This window comes from Physeter macrocephalus, chromosome 9, assembly GCF_002837175.3.
Source record: "Physeter macrocephalus isolate SW-GA chromosome 9, ASM283717v5, whole genome shotgun sequence".
NCBI lineage: Eukaryota > Metazoa > Chordata > Mammalia > Artiodactyla > Physeteridae > Physeter > Physeter macrocephalus.
The window spans coordinates 93,106,477-93,124,294 of record NC_041222.1 but is presented as its reverse complement, the minus strand read 5'-3'; the positions used below and the strand labels follow the sequence as shown (position 1 = coordinate 93,124,294).

The 17,818-nt window shown below is 41.5% G+C and overlaps 1 protein-coding gene across 4 annotated transcripts in view; it reads right to left on the bottom strand.

Annotated features, from left to right (window-relative positions):
* Window positions 1–6,266, bottom strand: part of PPP3CC (protein phosphatase 3 catalytic subunit gamma) — a 90,886-nt gene extending 84,620 nt beyond the window's left edge. For all 4 annotated transcript variants that reach the window (XM_028494188.1, XM_028494189.1, XM_024130751.2 and 1 more), the window contains exon 1: window positions 5,935–6,266. In XM_028494188.1, coding sequence (XP_028349989.1) covers window positions 5,935–5,983 — 49 coding nt within the window. In that variant the 5' untranslated portion in view covers window positions 5,984–6,266. The remainder of the gene's footprint in view (window positions 1–5,934) is intronic.
* Window positions 6,267–17,818: the final 11,552 nt, after the last annotated feature.

The window sequence follows — 17,818 nt, the reverse complement described above, 5'->3', positions numbered from 1 at the left end:
AAGCAGCTGCATAGCACAAGGAGATCAGCTCGGTGCTTTGTGACCACCTAGAGGGGTGGGATAGGGAGGGTGGGAGGGAGGGAGATACAAGAGGGAAGAGATACAGGGATATATGTATATGTATAGCTGATTCACTTTCTTATAAAGCAGAAACTAACACACCATTGTAAAGCAATTACACTCCAATAAAGATGTAAAAAAAAAATGTATACACCAAAAAATATTTTAAAATAAATATTATAGTTTGGCAGTTGTTAATTACAATGGTAAACTAAGTATAACTTAAATAATGTTGACAAATTCAACAGATGTGTGCTATATGACTTGTTCACAACGAATACTTGAAAATGTTTCTTCTGGGTTGGCATTGTATCAAATGACTGAAAATATAAAGGACCAAAATATGAATACAAGCACTTTCAAATAATTTTCATGCTGACTGAAACCAATATGAAAGAATTTAGGTAAAATTACAATATTTATGTTAAAATAATATGAGATATTTGCATAATAAAAGGTTTAATATATGTCATCCATTTTCCTTTTAATTTAAAATATACCAGTAGATGGAAATACAGCTGACCCTTGAATAAAGAGGGGGTTAGAGGTGCTAACATTCCACACAATAGAAAATCCAAGTACATCTTACAATCAGCCCTCTGTATAAAGACGGGTAGTTCCCCCATACCCAAAGTTCCTCCCTATCCATGGTTCCACATCCTCAGATTCAACCATCCTCGGATCATGCAGTACTGTAGTATTTACTATTGAAAAAAAATCCACGTATAAGTGGGTCCACAGTTCAAGCCTGTATTGTTCAAGGGTCAACTGTATTGAAAAGTATTAATGAAAGTATAGTAATGAAAAGTATTAATAGTAGTTTCTGGAAGGAAGGAATATGAAGCCTTTGTTTTCTTCCCTTTTGCCTTTCAAATTTTATAATTAGCAGGGTTAAGCTTACATTTAAAAGAAAAAAAAAATTTTAATCCTTGGTAAATCCGTTCTCATAATATGAAAAACGGAGAGAGGGGAGAGAGGGGAAATAAATGAGGTAAAGGTACCAGAGACTGAAATGGGTTTCAGGATATACTTTGGAAATAGCCATTTCTGTCTATACTACTCTTCCTAAAATTTTTTAAGAAAGCTACAGCCACACTATTCCCAGTGCCAGGATATCAAAGAACCAGCAGCCTTCAATGTGTGCTACAAATGGCAGTACATTCTACATTTGAATTCCAAGAGAATGGGAGAACTCTATCAGCATCCTCCTGAAAAGAAGTCTGGAGATTCCCTAGTGGTTGCAGTGGTTAAGAATCCCCCTGCCAATTCAGGGAACACGGGTTCGAGCCCTGGTCCGGGAAGTTCCCGCATGCCGCAGGGCAACTAAGCCCGTGCGCCACAACTACCAAGGCTGCGCTCTAGAGCCCGCGAGCCACAACTACTGAGCCCGCGTGCCTAGAGCCCGTGCTCCCCAACAAGAGAAGCCACCGCAATGAGATGCCCGCGCACCGCAACAGAGTAGCCCCCGCTCACCACAACTAGAGAAAGCCCACACACAGCAACAAAGACCCAACACAGCCAAAAATAAATAAATAAAATAAATTTATTTTTAAAATAAATAAAAATAAAGTGCACATACATTTGTAAGTTGAGATGGTGTACTGAATTGCTTTCTTGAAAAACTCCACTAAGTGGCAGAATACCTATTGAATATTGGTTGCTGTATTTTATTGTTTGTCATTAAAACTTATCTGTCCATATTCTAGAAAATATTTATATTTTAATAAAGAAGATAGATCGCAGTCAGATGTTTCCATTCTTGAAAGAAAACAGAAGGTAATATAAATCATAACAATGTCAAGAATATAAACAAAGAGTAAGAGGAGTGTGAACATTGTTGTTTCATATATAGACAACTAAGCACAGACTGTGGGCATCCTTCTAACTCTTGGGAAGCTAAATTGAGAGTACCATTTCTTTCTTTTTCTTTACCTCTTTTTTGAGAACAGTGTTTAACATATGGGGATCAAATGTATCTATACTTTAAGATATTCTAAATATGGATAATTTCTAACCTAGGAAAACATGTAGTTTAAGTAAGTGAAAAGAAAAGTTCAGGACAATTTTTTTCTTGTAATCCTTCATTTGGCATTTGATTTATTAATTGAAAGTTTTATTTAAATACTTATTAAAAGTATGTGATTTATAATATATAGAAAATAGCCACAAGAAAAAATAGAAAATTACTATATTTTATCTTGTTCTACCACTCTTTGTCTAGTAGTATGTGTACGTGTATGTTCTAATGCATCATAATTTTTCATTTTCATTTAAAAATCTAATGTCCCCAATTCTATTCAGTTTTAAACTATAACAACTTTAACTTCATATTTTGTAAAGGGCTAAAAGTATGATTTAAACTACAGATAGATACTATATTTTAATCCTAAATGAAAGATAATGTAAATAGTAAGCATAGATCTGATTTGAATAAAGATTTTTAAATAGTAAAAATAAATAAATAAATAAAGTGGCACAATTCAATGATTAAAAAAAAAAGAAGTCTGACTTCTGTTAAAACCCATTCGGCCACAAAGAGCAAACTCAGACAATGGATTCTCTATATTTGTTATGTAATGCCTAGTGAAATTTCCTAGTTGCTTCTGAAAAGATTCAGCCTACAGGAATAAACTTTTTATAAAAATCACTGTCAAAGAAAAAAAATTCCTTCAAACAGGAAAAGAAACTTGGAAACCAGAAAAAAAAAATCAAGCTGCAAGATTTTCAAAATGCAATTATTTGGTTTCTCGTTTTCTGCTCCAGATGCGAGTAGTGTTGCCCCCAGTGTATATGGACTGTTCTGGAGGCTCACACAAATTTTAATTTTTAAAACAAAGAAGAAGCAAATGAGCACCAACTGGGAGTACATTACATGATGGCTCTCCATAAACATTTAATGAATGAGTGAAATCATAAGAATGTTTATATTTTTAAACACAAAATAAATACCTTCAACTGCTAGAGAAGAAACCAGCTGCCAGGGAAGTACTAGACAGACTGTATTATTGGTTTGTACGCTGTTATCCATGGGATTCCACCCAGATATCCTTTATATTGTAGAAGAGGTATTTTCCTGAGTGGGAACAGCTTCCTAACTTATAATTTCATATGCTTTCTGATTCTGATATTTTTTGAATGTTAATGATTTCTCTATTATCCACTTATGAAGTGGCTGATCTAGTCTCACACTACTATCATGTTTCATAATACTACCTTGTCTTAAGCTTTTCACATCCGTTATGTCATTTGCGTGGCTGAGATGCTTGACAAAGAAGGTATTCTTAACCCTATTTTGCAGATGAGATTATTGAATCAAAAAAAGAGAGAATTTAAGTAAAAAGGCAAGGTTAAAAAAAAAAGGCAAGGTCACAAGTAAGCCCGAGAAGTAGGAGTTAAACCTCCAATCTAGTCCCTCATTTTAGGAAGGTTGCTATTTAAAAGACACAAAATACAAATCACTCCCCACCCACCCACCCTTCTCCAAGATTTGCTCAAGCAAAACAATTAAGTAGAATTTAAAGTTAACAGGAAATGACAAAACCAAGAATAACTGGGGTGTGGTCTCACCTCTGAAAAAGATTTCCAGCTGTGAATAAATGCAAACAACTCTGGCCAGAAAAGATAATATTAGATGAGGATTTAGAACCTAGTACAGTACAACCAGACCTTAGCTATATATACAGTGACACCTTACTTTCTTAGAATAAACCTCAATATTTCAAACTCAGGAAAACCCAGAAAAAAAGCAACGTAAGTCACCAGGAAGCCAAAACTGCTGTGTTCAAGTTCTTATACTAAAGTTTTTATATACGAGACAAATCCACACATTCTAAGGGCTTTTAATCATTTATGTTTCATTTTTTAAGGGTAATCTTATAATAACATGCAGTAATTTATAAAATTTCACCAAAAACCAAATTTGAATCATATAGACTACGAGGGTATTCACTTAACTGTGGGCATGCCTAGCAATAAGCCAGCACCTGCATTTTAGCTACATTTTGTTTTACTTTAGTTCTATATTTAAGGGTCTGAAAGGGTCATTTAAAAATTTCCTTGATATCTTACGGCACGTTATGGTGGAAATTACATACTACAATGGCGATCAGAATTTGAGATTCATGAAGGTCTGAGGACTACCACTAAGCTTCACTCAGATCCTATTTATTCTGACTTGACACACTATTCTGGTTTATCTGGTTTCCCTGCCTACTTCAGCTTAGAAGTGGCAGATTAGAAGGGCATATTTTGACAGATAGAGAGCAGTACTGCAGCAGATAAACTAAGAACAGACAAAAGCACTAAACTGGTATAGCAGTGAGGAGTCATTTTAGCACAGGAGGAAACTGCCAACACCCTTATACAGCAGAATGCACCGGCCATATTAACTGCATAGGACAGAAATTAACGTACATAATGATGACCTTGATTTATCAAAAAAGATTATGTTTAGTAGATTCTGAATCTTAAGAGAGGGTTATACACTCTTCATGGGTTATATACTATAAAGACTGACATTAAAATGGTCAAAAGAATTTAGCAGTTAAAGAGCTGTCAGTTCTATGAACAATTCTCTTAAATCCCTAATGATACCACACAAATGCTGAGTAGATAAATCTCAAAAACCTCATTACATTTAGTAAATATTATATAGTGTAGATAATTAACATTTATGAACAACACTTACGATGATGACTTTTTTGGGGGGGAAACTACATTACACACTAAAATTACATATTGCAGACAATCAACATTTATGATGCTTAATTTTTTAGGGGGAAAAAAAAAAACCTAAGTTATACACTAAAATTCTCTCCCTTCATTGAACATTCAATAATTTTTCTCCACTTAAAAAAAAGTTTTCTTGTCACCAATCCTGGTTTCCTTTCTCCTTCTAATTACCAGAATGAAAAAATAAAAGTATTTTAATAGTTTCAGAGGTCACTAACACACCTGGTCTCGGTATATTCCCTTCTTAGAAAATAGTGCTTTCAAATCGAGCATTAAAACTCAGAGAGGAGAGTTGTACTTGTCTTATGTCTGAACAAAAGAGGCACATAAATTAGTGGTTATGTTTCAACCACTATTCTTAGTTTAAGGGCAGAAACAACTACAATGTAAAACCCTGTATGTATTAGTAAGGAACACTTTAGTTTATTTTGGACATCTGAAACAGAGAACATCATTCTCCAAGTCTCTATGGCCAAAAGGAAAATAAAACACCAAAAATCATGTCAAGAGATCTGTAGATCCCTTTCAAATATCACAATATGAACTTATTTGCATTTATTTCACTGTATTGTTTCTTTTACTAACAGCAGTGACTTGTGATGATCTGAAGAAAGTGGGCTAAAAGGTACGTGGTATCTATCCATCCTTAAAAAAAAAGGGTGGGGAAGAGGCAAGAAAGATCTGATCCTACAGAAGAGGAGCAGCAGAAAGATCTGACTTGAAAGGGTCTACTCAACTCCCTACCCACATCACCCTAGATGGCTTCCCCCAGGTAATAGCCTAGAAAAGAGGAATCGCTTCTTTTTAAAAATACGTGGATCCAGACTCTTTGGGGGTGGTGGGAGAAGAAATCGCCACCCTGCCTGGAAATCCGACACTACGGGAGATAAATAAGCAATCTCCAGCTAGCTACTGGTCCAGGTGCAACAGAAAACGCCCGGCGCCCCCGCGGGGGAGGCCCGGTGGGGATTCCGGCCTCCCGTCTCCCACACCCCCTCCAGGTCCTCCTCCGGGATGGGCGCCACCAGGGACCCCGCCGCCCTCCCGCCTCCTGTCCTCGGCCCCCTCCCTCCGGCCCCGAGCCTTCGCCCGGCCGAGGGCCGTTTCCCGCTGGTCGACTGGAAGGCCCGGCCCGCTTGGCACCTTTGATGACGCGTTCGGTGGTGGAGAAGTGGAGGTTCCTCCCGGACATGGTCCCCTCGGCCTCCTCCCGGTCCAGGAGACCGCCAGACGTGCGCCTCCGCCTTCGCCTCCAGCGGTCTCGGCTCCCCGGGGCCGGTCAGTCAGCCGTGCCCCGGCCCGGCTCCTCAGGGCGACCCAGGCACCAGAAGGAGGCGGCCGCGGCAGCCCGGCCTCGAACCCCACGGACAGGATGCGGGCCCACCGGCCGCTCCCTCCTGACGCTCGGAGTCGCGAGGGCCCGCGACCGCAGTTGAGGGAGGCAACCCCAGCGGCCGCGGCTGCGCGCGGCCCGGCCCCGCGTGCGCGCGCGCGCGTTCCCGCTCGACGCCCTCCCACCTTCCCGGCGGCCCGCGCGCCGGCGCCGCCGCCGCCGCGCCGAGGCCCAGCGCGCGGACCCGCAGCCTCAGCCGGCTCGGCCGCCTGACCTCCCGCTCCCGGGCAGTCGGCGACCCCGGCTTTACCCTTCGCGCGGAGTCTCTCGGCCCGCGCGGCCGCCCTCCGCGCACGCGCGCTTCCTTCCGCTTCAGCTTCCGACAGTCATTTTCCCTTCTCTACCTGCCCCTCCAGCAGCTGACTTTTTCTCGGCTGCCTGCGCCGCCCGGGCCTGGAGCACCTAACAGCGGCCCCTCGGTCCTGCACCAAAAGCCCCAGTGGAGCAGCGGCCATCTTGTGACCCGGCCCGAGCGACCCAGCAGCCTCTCGGCGGAGCAGTGCACCTCCTGTCCGCTTGGGGCCACTTTGCAGGGAGCCCTTGTCCTCCCAGACCTTCCCCACGGGTGACCTCCCTCCCTTTCCTCGGGGTCTCCCCCTCCACTGTCTAGGAGTCGTTATCAATTTGATCAGGCTCCTTCCCACAGTTTACCCTCCCCCCAGTCAGGAAACACATTTAAACCCCTGGTTTAAGTTGTCACATTTGTCGAGGGCGGTTAGTATAGTAAGAAAGACGTTCGCGTCCATCCTAGTTCTAATCCAGTAGTGCGCGGGGAGGGGCGGTTTCCGAGTGGGTGGATAAGACCCTCCGCTAGGCGCCGTGGCCTCCTCTCTGCCTTTGCACTTGTCAGAAAGGGGACGGCAGCCGGCTCCATGGAGCCCCTGGGCCAGACCTCCTCTGTGCAAGGAACTGACCTTTTCATAAGTTCTGCGTGTCACCTACACAGCTAGAAGCAATCCCTTCTTCCCCTTTGACGCAGTGACACAGTACCTGCCTCCCCCGGTCATCCTTACTGTGGAACACGATGGGCAAGTCTCCATAGAGTCAGCAATCTGGCTCCTCTCCAGGTTAAAAACTGACCTTTTCTCTCCTTAAATTGTAAGCCGAGAATAGAAACTGTCTTCCCTCATCGAGTACAGTGCCTGGTAAAGTCAAAAGTATTTTGATTTTAGTCGTGATAGTGGAATAATGAAACTGAGATCCAAGGAAGTATATGCAAATTACAGGCAAACCGGTCTTAACAGTTAACTGTGGTGGCCAATGAGTAGTCATAGGTGGCTCTGTACATTTAAATTAAATAAAATTTAAATATTCATTTCTTTAAGTGCACTAGCTACATAAGTGCTCGATAGCTACCTGTGGCTAGTGGCTAACTAATTGGATGTGGTAGAATAGGACACTTCCATCATAGCAGAAAGTTCTTTTGTACAGCTTCCAGGTAAAAGATTATAGGAGTTAAACCAAATCTCCTTTAATATAGATTTATGTATTGGGAGGAGATCTGGGGATACACACTGGAGTCAGACCCTGAATTATGCCTTGCAGTTTTGACCTAAGGCCATTCATAGCAATCCCAGCAAGGCAGGAGCACTTGAAGGAGCTGAATAGATTTTGGTTCTGTTTTCTTGGGTCTTGACTTCAGGCTTCCACCCAAGAGAATTGTTCAGATATCCTGAGGAAGTTCTTCACTTAGGAAGTAATCAGAGCTCCACACGTCTATCAAACAGAGCAAATTTCTAATGGTCAAAAATAAATTGGTCTCTGCAGCGTAATAGAGGCTAAAAGTCATCTGGAAGAACATAAACAGGATGGCTAAAAACAAAGAGTTTAGGAAAACATTGCAAACCAATGTGAAGAGATGGATTATCCAATAATAGTTGTGGAAGAAGTAACCAACTATCTGGATCTCAGATATATCTTTGTTTTTTTGGCCACACTGCAACAGCATGCAGGATCTTAGTTCCCCAACCAGGGATCGAACCTATGCCCCCTGCAGTGGAAGCACAGAGTCTTAACCACTGCACCTCCAGGGAAGTCCCTGGGTCTCACATTGGAGCCACTGCTTAACACCAAACTTCTTAAGTAATAAAATATGAGAATTAAAACAAGATGGTATTTTTCACATAGCAAAATGGAAAACATTTTTAAAAGGTGACACTCTTGGTAGAATTATAAATTAGCACAATCTCTCTGGAAAGGGATTTGGCAGTATCAATCAAAGAAGATATATGTATGGCCAATGAAAAGATTCTCAACGTTGTTAGTCACCAGGGAAATGCAAAATAAACCATACTGAGATACCACTTTACTAGCCTAGTAGAAGAGCTAAAATTAAAGACTCTCGGGCTTCCCTGATGGCACAGTGGTTAAGAATGCAGGGGACACGGTTTAAAGCTGTGGTCTGGGAAGATCCCACATGCCGCGGAGCAACTAAGCCCGTGCGCTACAACTACTGAGCCCACGTGCCACAACTACTGAAGCCCACCCACCTAGAGCCTCTGCTCCGCGACAGGAGAAGCCACCCCAATGAGAAGCCCGCGCACCGCAGTAAAGAGTAGCCCCAGCTCACCACAACTAGAGAAAGAAAGCCCGCGCTCGGCAACGAAGACCCAAGGCAGCCAAAAATAATTAATTAATCAAGTAATTAATTTTTAAAAATGACTCTCAACACGGAAGTTTTGGCAAGGATGGGAGCAACTCTCCTACATCGCTGGTGGGAGAGTAAAATGCTACAGCTACTTTGGAAGTTTCTTGTAAAGTTAAATATACACCTGCTCTATGATTCAGTAATTCTACTCTTGGGTATTTTACCCAACAGCAATAATTACCCAAACAGTAGAATACTACTCAGCTAATAAAAAGGAAATAATTACTGATGCATGCAACAGTATGGATGAATCTCAAAAACATTATGCTGAACAAAAGAAACAAGACACAAAATAGTACATACTGTATGATTTCATTTGCATAGGAAAATGGTTAAATGAAGTATGAAATTGGATGCAACATTGTGCATTATGCAAAATCATCCTTTAGATGGAAAGATATTGGCTATCATGAGAAAAGCCTCAGGAGATAACGAAAAGTGAAAAAGTACAGTATGGACCCCATATTATTAATAGACAAGCTAACGTATGCATAAAAATACTAGAAGGAAATATTAATATGTTCACTCATTGAATAAATATTAATTAGGTGCCAACTGTTCCAGGCACTGTGCTAGGTAGTAGGGTTACAGTGATGAACTAAAATCAACACAGTTCATACCACGATGGAGCATTAGCTGATGAGGAAAAAAACTGTTAACAGTAGCCATCTCTTGGTGGTATGATTAAAAGTCACTTATAAAAAACAATTTTCTGTATTTTACAGATTTTCTGTGGTGAGAAAGTATTACTTTATAACTAGGAGAAAAAAATATTTAAATGCTCTTTTCTTTCAAAGGCCTGTCGTCCACGCCTATTTCCAGTAGCATTAAATATTCATTTGGGGCACTTTCTGAGAGACTTCTCTGATCAAAACAAAACATCTAGAACCACTCAATGAAAATATAAAAAGAAGAAAACTCTCATTAAGCTCCCTTCCCAAAACAATTTTTTTAAATGAATAAGGCTTAAATGTACTGGTGGTGGTGGTAATGTTTTTAGTCATCACATCAATAGCTCCTGGCAACAACTGGAGGGTTCTATTTCACTCAGCTTGTACACGTATCCACCTGGCCTGGGTCAGCTGCATTTTCATTTAATTGATGAATTTGATTCTCTTTCCTTTTACTTTCTGCATTGGTCAGAATCGACTACTTAAAGCTATCAAGATTCATGCTAAATTGGCAATTCTACTAATTTTTCAAATCTAGGTTTCCATGTTACAGGTCTTGTGAGACTTGGTATATTTCCTTATGACACTCCCTAAGCACTCCATAAACCTTAATTAATGATTAACCCTTCTGAGAAATAATTACGAATGCTTTTAATTTAACAAAAGCACAGGGAATCCTAGTTTCCACTGTTGTACAAAAGTAACCTGGCTTCAGTTTCTACGTGTATGAAGCCATTAAATATTAAACTTCTGTGTTAAATGCAGAGAACTGCAGAATATTTTTAAAACTGCAATAAAATAGCAAAAGGTATTTTATAGTGTATAATCTCTAATTTTATATGAAAAAGCACTACATAAGTGTTTTTATTAGTAATACATATTGTATGGACATTGTATACTATATTTTACTCATATCTTCCTATGAGTGCATTTAATTTTGATTAAATTACCTAAGAATGGACTCCTCCCACCACAGTTGAGGTCTAAAAAAACTTAGCGACTCCATATTAAAAAAATATATTTTTTTGCTATTGGAAAAACATGGCCTAAAGCAACATTCTACCAATCATAGCCTGATGTCAAATTTATAATCTCTTTAGACTTTTTTTGTTTTGTTTTGGCTTTGCCGTGTGGCTTATGGGATCTCAGTTCCCTGACCAGAGATTGAACCCGGGCCCTCAGCAGTGAAAGCGTGGAGTCCTAACCACTGGGCCGCCAGGGAATTCCCCCCTTTAGACTCTTGTAAGTAAAAAATGCGAATTAAAGTTTTGCTGACTGTTAAATATATATTTACAGGTTGATATTCAGGCCATTTGCGGGGTAATATGCAAACCTCTCAACAGCGTGTTATCCCTTGGTCTTCCTGGGAGAACCCAATACTATAACTGTGACAAGGATTGGGGAGCCCCAAAGCTGCCATCATCCCCTATTACTTTTGTTTAAATCCTTACGAAGTAGGAGAGAAAATGGTGGCAGTCATTACTGGCTACATAATACAGTACAGTCTAGGAGAATAGAATTTAATACCTCTCTCATACCTGGGCTCCAGCATCCCACAGGTAAGATGCCATAGGTAAACGTCACAGGCATTCATCAAGTTGCTTGGGCCACAGATTTAGAGTTGGGGGCCAGGCAGAGAGGGAGGCTCAATCCCTCACACACCAGATCCTGTAAACCTACTCCCCCTAGAGTCCATTTTTCCATACAACAGATCTTTCTCAACTTAAGTCTGATTTTTGTCATTCCTCTGCTTAAAACCCTCAAGTGTCTCCTTTTTTCCTGAAAGTGATCTACTTCTCAGTAGACTTCTGTCTACTTCTTTGAACTCAGCTCAAACCTCTTCCCTTACATACACTACAATTCAGACATAGTGGCCTTGTTTATACTGTATATACTGCAATTTATACAAATAACCTCAGACAGACCAAGCTCATTTCTGTCCCAGAGCTCTTGCATTTGCTGTACCACAGGGTTTCAAATCATTCCCTCCCCATCCAGGTCCCAACTATAAATGAAATAAAGGTTTTGAGTATATTTTTAAGTGCTTTGGGGTATGTGTGAGAAATGTGTAGGAAAGCATATATTTTTCAGTTTCTCAAAGGAATCCAGACAATAAAATGTTAATGACCACTGGTATAGAGTTTTAATTTATAAAGCGCTTTCTTATACATTTACTTCTCATTACGTTTATGCAGGTAGATAGTAGAGAAACGATCATTTCTACCTCGTAGATAGACATTGAGGTGTGAAGAGGTTAAACATATCAGAGTTCACACAGCCAGTCAGCGATGGAACTGACACAAATCCATTCTTTTGGACTCAAAATCCTGTGCCCTTTTGGCTGAAGACCAAGACAGAGTCCATTCTTGCTTACCTTCATTTGCTTCAAAAACATCAAAGTTAAACACTTTTCTAAGGGCTTTCTTATTTAAACTAGCTTATAAGGCTGCATTAAAATTTTCAATGCAAAAAATTTTATCATCAGCTAGATCAAGGCCGTTTTCAAGCAGAAATTTAATGTATGAACAAAGGAATGCAAAAGAGTTTTCTATTAAGCTAGGTAGAGCATAATAGGGGAAATAGCTTTGCAGGAATAAATTTAACACACCTTAAAACCAAATGAAAATAATGTTGAGATCTCTAATGTTTAGATTTTACCTACCCTTTTAGTTAGCATACACAACTGAACCATCTATCCTGAAAAATCAATTTAATCTAATTTTTTTAAAAGTTAGTTTTCCCAGAAAAGAAAAATCTAAATTTAATCTCTTTCTCCTGCTCATGTAGTTTTCAAGAGAAATGGGATGGGGGGGATCTACATTATTTGGAGAATTACCACAAAATATTTAAACCATGTGAATTTGGCAGCAAAGATATTTCATCTCAAGGGCCATGCCTGTGTAATGACCTATATAGGAAAAGAATCTAAAAAAGAATGGATATATGTACAACTGATTCACTTTGCTGTACAGCAGAAACTAACACAACATTGTAAATCGACTATACTCCAATCAGAAAAAAAGGGGAGGGCATGCCTGTAGGATACAACCAGACACCAGCTTCAAAAGAGCTTCATTAACCTCAAGAACTTAAAGGGAACATGTCACTTGAAAGAATTTCCTATTCTGGGAGGATACAGTAGATCAAAGAGACTTTTTTCCTTCCTTATGAGCATCTATAATTAAAGACCTAATCCTTTATTTTCAGGAAGAAAAAAATGTGTCCTTTATTGAATTAGTTGTTTTCTTTTCCTTAAAACCCACGAGGTTAACGTCATGTTTTGGAAGGAATTTCCTTTTAACCAGTCTGGGTGTCATTCTTAGATTTTTGGTGCATATAAAAATGTTAGCCTAGCAGTGTGTCTGCCTGGTGTCTTGGGACCTGCCACCTTCCCTGGACAATGTGAAGCCCAGCACCCAATCCCCACTGCCTGCAGAGGCCCACCTTCACGCACAGCAAGGGCAGCAAAAGGAAGGACAGCCTGGAAGGGAGAAGCATGAATCCATCCACTTACAGGGTGTGTCCACAGCTAGGTGCAGGCAGCAATAACCATGGGATCCAGGATTTCTCCAATGAGGACCAGTTCCAGCTCCACTATGGGGCTCGAGGGCCTCCCCTGGGCAGCTGCAGCGCCCATAGGTGTGGCAGTGGACACCGATGGAGACATTTTCAAGGCAGACTATGACAACCATTGGGTCAGCATCTTTTCTTCTGAGGGCAAGTTCAAGACGGAGATTGGAGCTGGTTGCCTCATAGGCCCCAAGGGAGTAGCCATAGAAGTGAATGGACATATCATTGTGTTTGACAAGTTGCTGCATCTTTACCTTCTGGCCCCGTGGCAAGCTGGTTGGCCATTTTGGGGGCCACGAGGCCACTGACCAACATTTCGCAGGGCCCCATCTTGTGAACAAGAATGAGATTGTAGCGATAGATTTCCATAACCATTCCATGAAGGTGGACGGGGCTGGCAGAGTTCCTCTTCAGGTTTGGCTCCCACAGGAGGGCAACGGGCGGTTCAACGCCCCCCCACGGGAGTACCTGTGGATTCCAGCAGCAGCATCCTTGTGGCTGACCAGGGCAGCGCGGCACCCAGGCGTTGCATGGCTCTGGGTCCTTCCTGTCCTCGTATCAAGTCTGCAGAGCTATCGTAGCACCCATGGAGCCTGGCACTGACCTCCGATGCCCCCGTCGTGGTGGTGGCCTATGCTGGTGTCAACGAAAATAATCAATTAACAATCTATAATAGGAATAGAAGAGTTTTTTTGAGCCAAACTGAGGACTACAGCTTCAAGAGAGCGTCTCAGATAACTCTGAAGAACTGCTCCAGAGAAGCGTGGTTTTCAGCAGTTTTATATGTTGTCAGAACAAAGAACATTAAACAAGTCAGGGATACATCCCTTCAAGGTTAAAAAAAAGATCAGCACTACACAGCGAGTCAGTGTGACCTTGGCATCTGGAAAAGGAGTCTTTTCATTGAAGGAGTATCAGCATTGGTGTCCCAGGAAGGGAGACATCTAATCTTTACTTTTAACATGGACATTCTTTACTTTGGGCCAATGTACCCTTTTCTTAATGATTAAAGCAGATGAGGCCTATGCTACACCGGTAGCTGCATGGAGGCCCGGCCTAGCTCACGCAGGGATGTACCTAGGGGTGGCTGGACAAGAGGCTCTGGCCAGAATCTGGCAGCCCTGAACGTGGGTTGTGGGCATGGATGCCCTGGCGCCTTCCTCTTCCCCATCTCCCAACCCCAGGGTTGCTCTTTATTTACTCGTTTCTTGCTTTTAACTGGGTGGGCCTAGACTGTGGTCTCAATGATGTCTGCAAAGCTTCCCCCTACCCTTTTTACACACGTCCCCCGTCCCCTCAATCTGCTCCCCACTCCCCCAGCCTGGGGCGGAACAGCCTGGTACTCCAGGGCACAAGGCCCTCTGATGGTCTGTTTGCCTCCCTTCACACAAAGACAGCAATACCCCATCTCTTCTTATGAAATGAGTTCACACAAAAAGCCAAATGTAGGACGATGTGTATTTTAAGAGCACATTTCACATTTAGAATTACCTCATCAAAAAATTTCTTGGGCTTCCCTGGTGGCGCAGTGGTTGAGAGTCCGCCTGCCGATGCAGGGAACGCGGGTTCGTGCCCCGGTCTGGGAAGATCCCACATGCCGCGGGGCGGCTGGGCCCGTGAGCCGTGGCCGCTGAGCCTGCGCGTCCGGAGCCTGTGCTCCGCAACGAGAGAGGCCACAGCAGTGAGAGGCCCGTGTACCGAAAAAAAAAAAAAAAAAAAAAAAAAAAAAAATTTCTTTCCAGGTGCCTCTGCTAGGAATTTCCTGATGGTTTTCTATTACATATATGTTATTTATAACAATCTGTGGATTATTGCCTAAGTTCATTCTTAGGCAACCTCAATAGACAAGCAAACCACAGATGCAGAAAAAAAAAAGAAATCCAGAGCCTAATGGAAGAAAGAACTACTTCTTGGCTTCTGATTGCCAGAATTAGAACACTTTTAGGTTATTCCTTAACTATAACTGATGCCACTGTTTCGGGATCCCATCCACTGCTAGGGTCAAAGATTGCTGTTATACAGGAAGGGTAGTCTAACTCCCTTCCTTCATTTAAAATAAAGAAACATCTGGCAAGAATTGTGATGTTGAAAAGAAAAATATTTTTTTGGCTGACAGATCTAAACATACTTAGCTGTGAGATGATAAGGACCTATGGATCTTTTCCAACCACCATTTAAAAAAAATATTTAAATGGAATATAATTCAGTTTATTCCAGAAGGATGAAAAGGATTCACTTCTGCTGGGATTCAAACCTATCATTCTTGAGAAGTCCACGTGTATCGCACTAGATCATTAAGAGTACAAAAATCTTTAAAATAGATGAGCATTTTGTTTTCCCACAAATCAAAAACCCTGTGTCCACGTTTGGTGTCTTCATTATTTCTCGAAATGGATTTTGCTCAAATCAGATCTCAGCATCACTGAATGGTAAAGAAGAGTGTGCAGAAGCAACCTGATAGGAGAAGGGCATTCACCTTCCACCAAAAATGTCCTGAATGGCTTAGCTGGTTAGCAGTATCACAAAGAGATGGCTGAGATCAAAGTTTTAATCTTCTTAGTGACCTGTTTACTCTGCTTAGCTCTATTCTATACTGGCCACAAATTCACGTCTCAAATTTCTGTTTCTAAATAAAGAAGGACCAGGAAACAAGGCATTAGCAAAACCAACACCAAAGAAAGGAAAACACAACAGGAACTGCTGCCAGTGGAAAAGGAGCCCTTCCATCAACACAGAACTTGCAGGCATTTCATTTCGTCTTTTCATTCATTCTTTCTGTGTGGCAGGTGCTGGTATCACAGAAAGAAACCAGGTATACAGCCTCTACCCAGAAGGAACTCAGTTTATAAAGAACAAGAGAGATTACAGTGCAAGTCCAGTAACTGAGGTGTGAACAGGGAGGCAATAATACCAGCCTGGGCAGGCTCTCCAGAGGTGGCACAAGCCGAAGGACAGAGTGACTAGCATTTTGAACAGCTGTAGCAGACATTAGTCCAATATAGTAGCTACTTAATGAAATTTAAAATACCAACAGGAGCCACTTAATATATTATTCTTGAGTTTTAAAAAAATGGGAAGACTGAGCAACAGGCATTTGGGAATCTCTAATGTATGTATTAATAAGATGGCATCAATTCTTTTACCCCACGGCTCGTTTTTGTGGTCGAAGATAAACAACAGATCCCTGGCCCTTTGAATGAATTGGAATAAGAACAGGTTTAGAATTTTAAGTCTCAGGACAGAACGTTTCCCTGTAAGACGTACAGGAGATGTGGTTTAAATGAGCCAAGTGTACTCTCCAAGTTTCAAATCATGGATTTATACAAGTGAAAACAGTGTGACAGAAAGCTCTTCTTAGGAAACACCACAGTTCTTCCATCACTGATGAAGTCATGGGCTCCGTTAAAAGATAAGTTAATCATTTAAAGTGAGTATGTTATGCTACCTGAGGTTCCTTCTAAAACCCCTCTCCAAATGTAAGCTGGACCAGTAAAAGGAAGCTTTATAAGTTAGCAAGACACCACCCCCCTCTTGTGTTCAACAGTCTTCATTACACCCACGTCATTGCCAAAGATGACACTTGCGATTCAACAGTTACAGAATATAGCTTTATTTATAGAATCTTACAAATAAAAACATTTACAGTCCACATAACTTAAGTTATTTTTTTCTAATTTATCCTCATAACACCTGAGTTATTTAAAAAAATACTGTGATGGAATTGCAGAACTGTAAAAGGAAATATGAATAATAAAAATCTAACCTCTCTCTTTTGCAAAAATCAGACAACTTTTCGTTTTTTAAGCAGATTTCCAACATATTACCATCTCCACATTACCATGTGGAAGAGGACTTACTAAAAACGGGTCTTAGGATACCCGAACAGAGAAGCCTTCTTTTTAAAACCCAGGGTGAAGGACCAATGAAGGAAAGACCTAAGTTGACACCAGACACAAAAAACCTTTGGGGCAAGGACAGAAGGCAACGTGCAAGCCAGGCTGAGGGTGAGAAGCAGCAGAAGCTCCTGGGTCGCTGCTCCTGCACGTGACACATACTTTCCTTGTTATCCTTAATGGGAGCCGGTCCACGCGGAAAGGGGGGGGAGAAGATGCTAATGCCAGAGGTGAAAAAGGTCCTCAGAACTCGATACTCCTCAGACTTCTAATATGTACAAATGCTTAAAACAGCAAATCCAACACTTCAAAAAGAAATGGCCCCATTTTCAATTGAGGAAAATCTGTTGCCAATGGCAACACATAATCAGTTGCACGATTTCAGTGTCTCCACCCCTAAGCTCAAACTAGGACTGGCCTCTGGACCAATTAGTTTGAAGAGAATTTCCCTTTGAGGCAGCTGTCTGTGAAAGGAAAGTTAGCTCTTAATATAGGTGTGCATGAGAAGGGAAGGCACCCTGCTACTTCGTATTTTATTTTTTAATTTGCTCAAGGTTACTTTTTTTGCGGAGCACGGGCTCCGGGCGCGCAGGCTCAGCGGCCATGGCTCACGGGCCCAGCCGCTCCGCGGCATGTGGGATCCTCCCGGACCGGGGCACGAACCCGTGTCTCCTGCATCGGCAGGCGGACTCCCAACCACTGTGCCACCAGGGAAGCCCCTCAAGGTTACATTTTCGAGCTCTTCTCCTAAAACTAGAAACCCACTAACTCTTACCTAGGATTCTACTCCAAGAATAACAGTATTTGTAAGGAATGACAGATCTATAGGGGATGCTAAAGTTATAAATTTAAT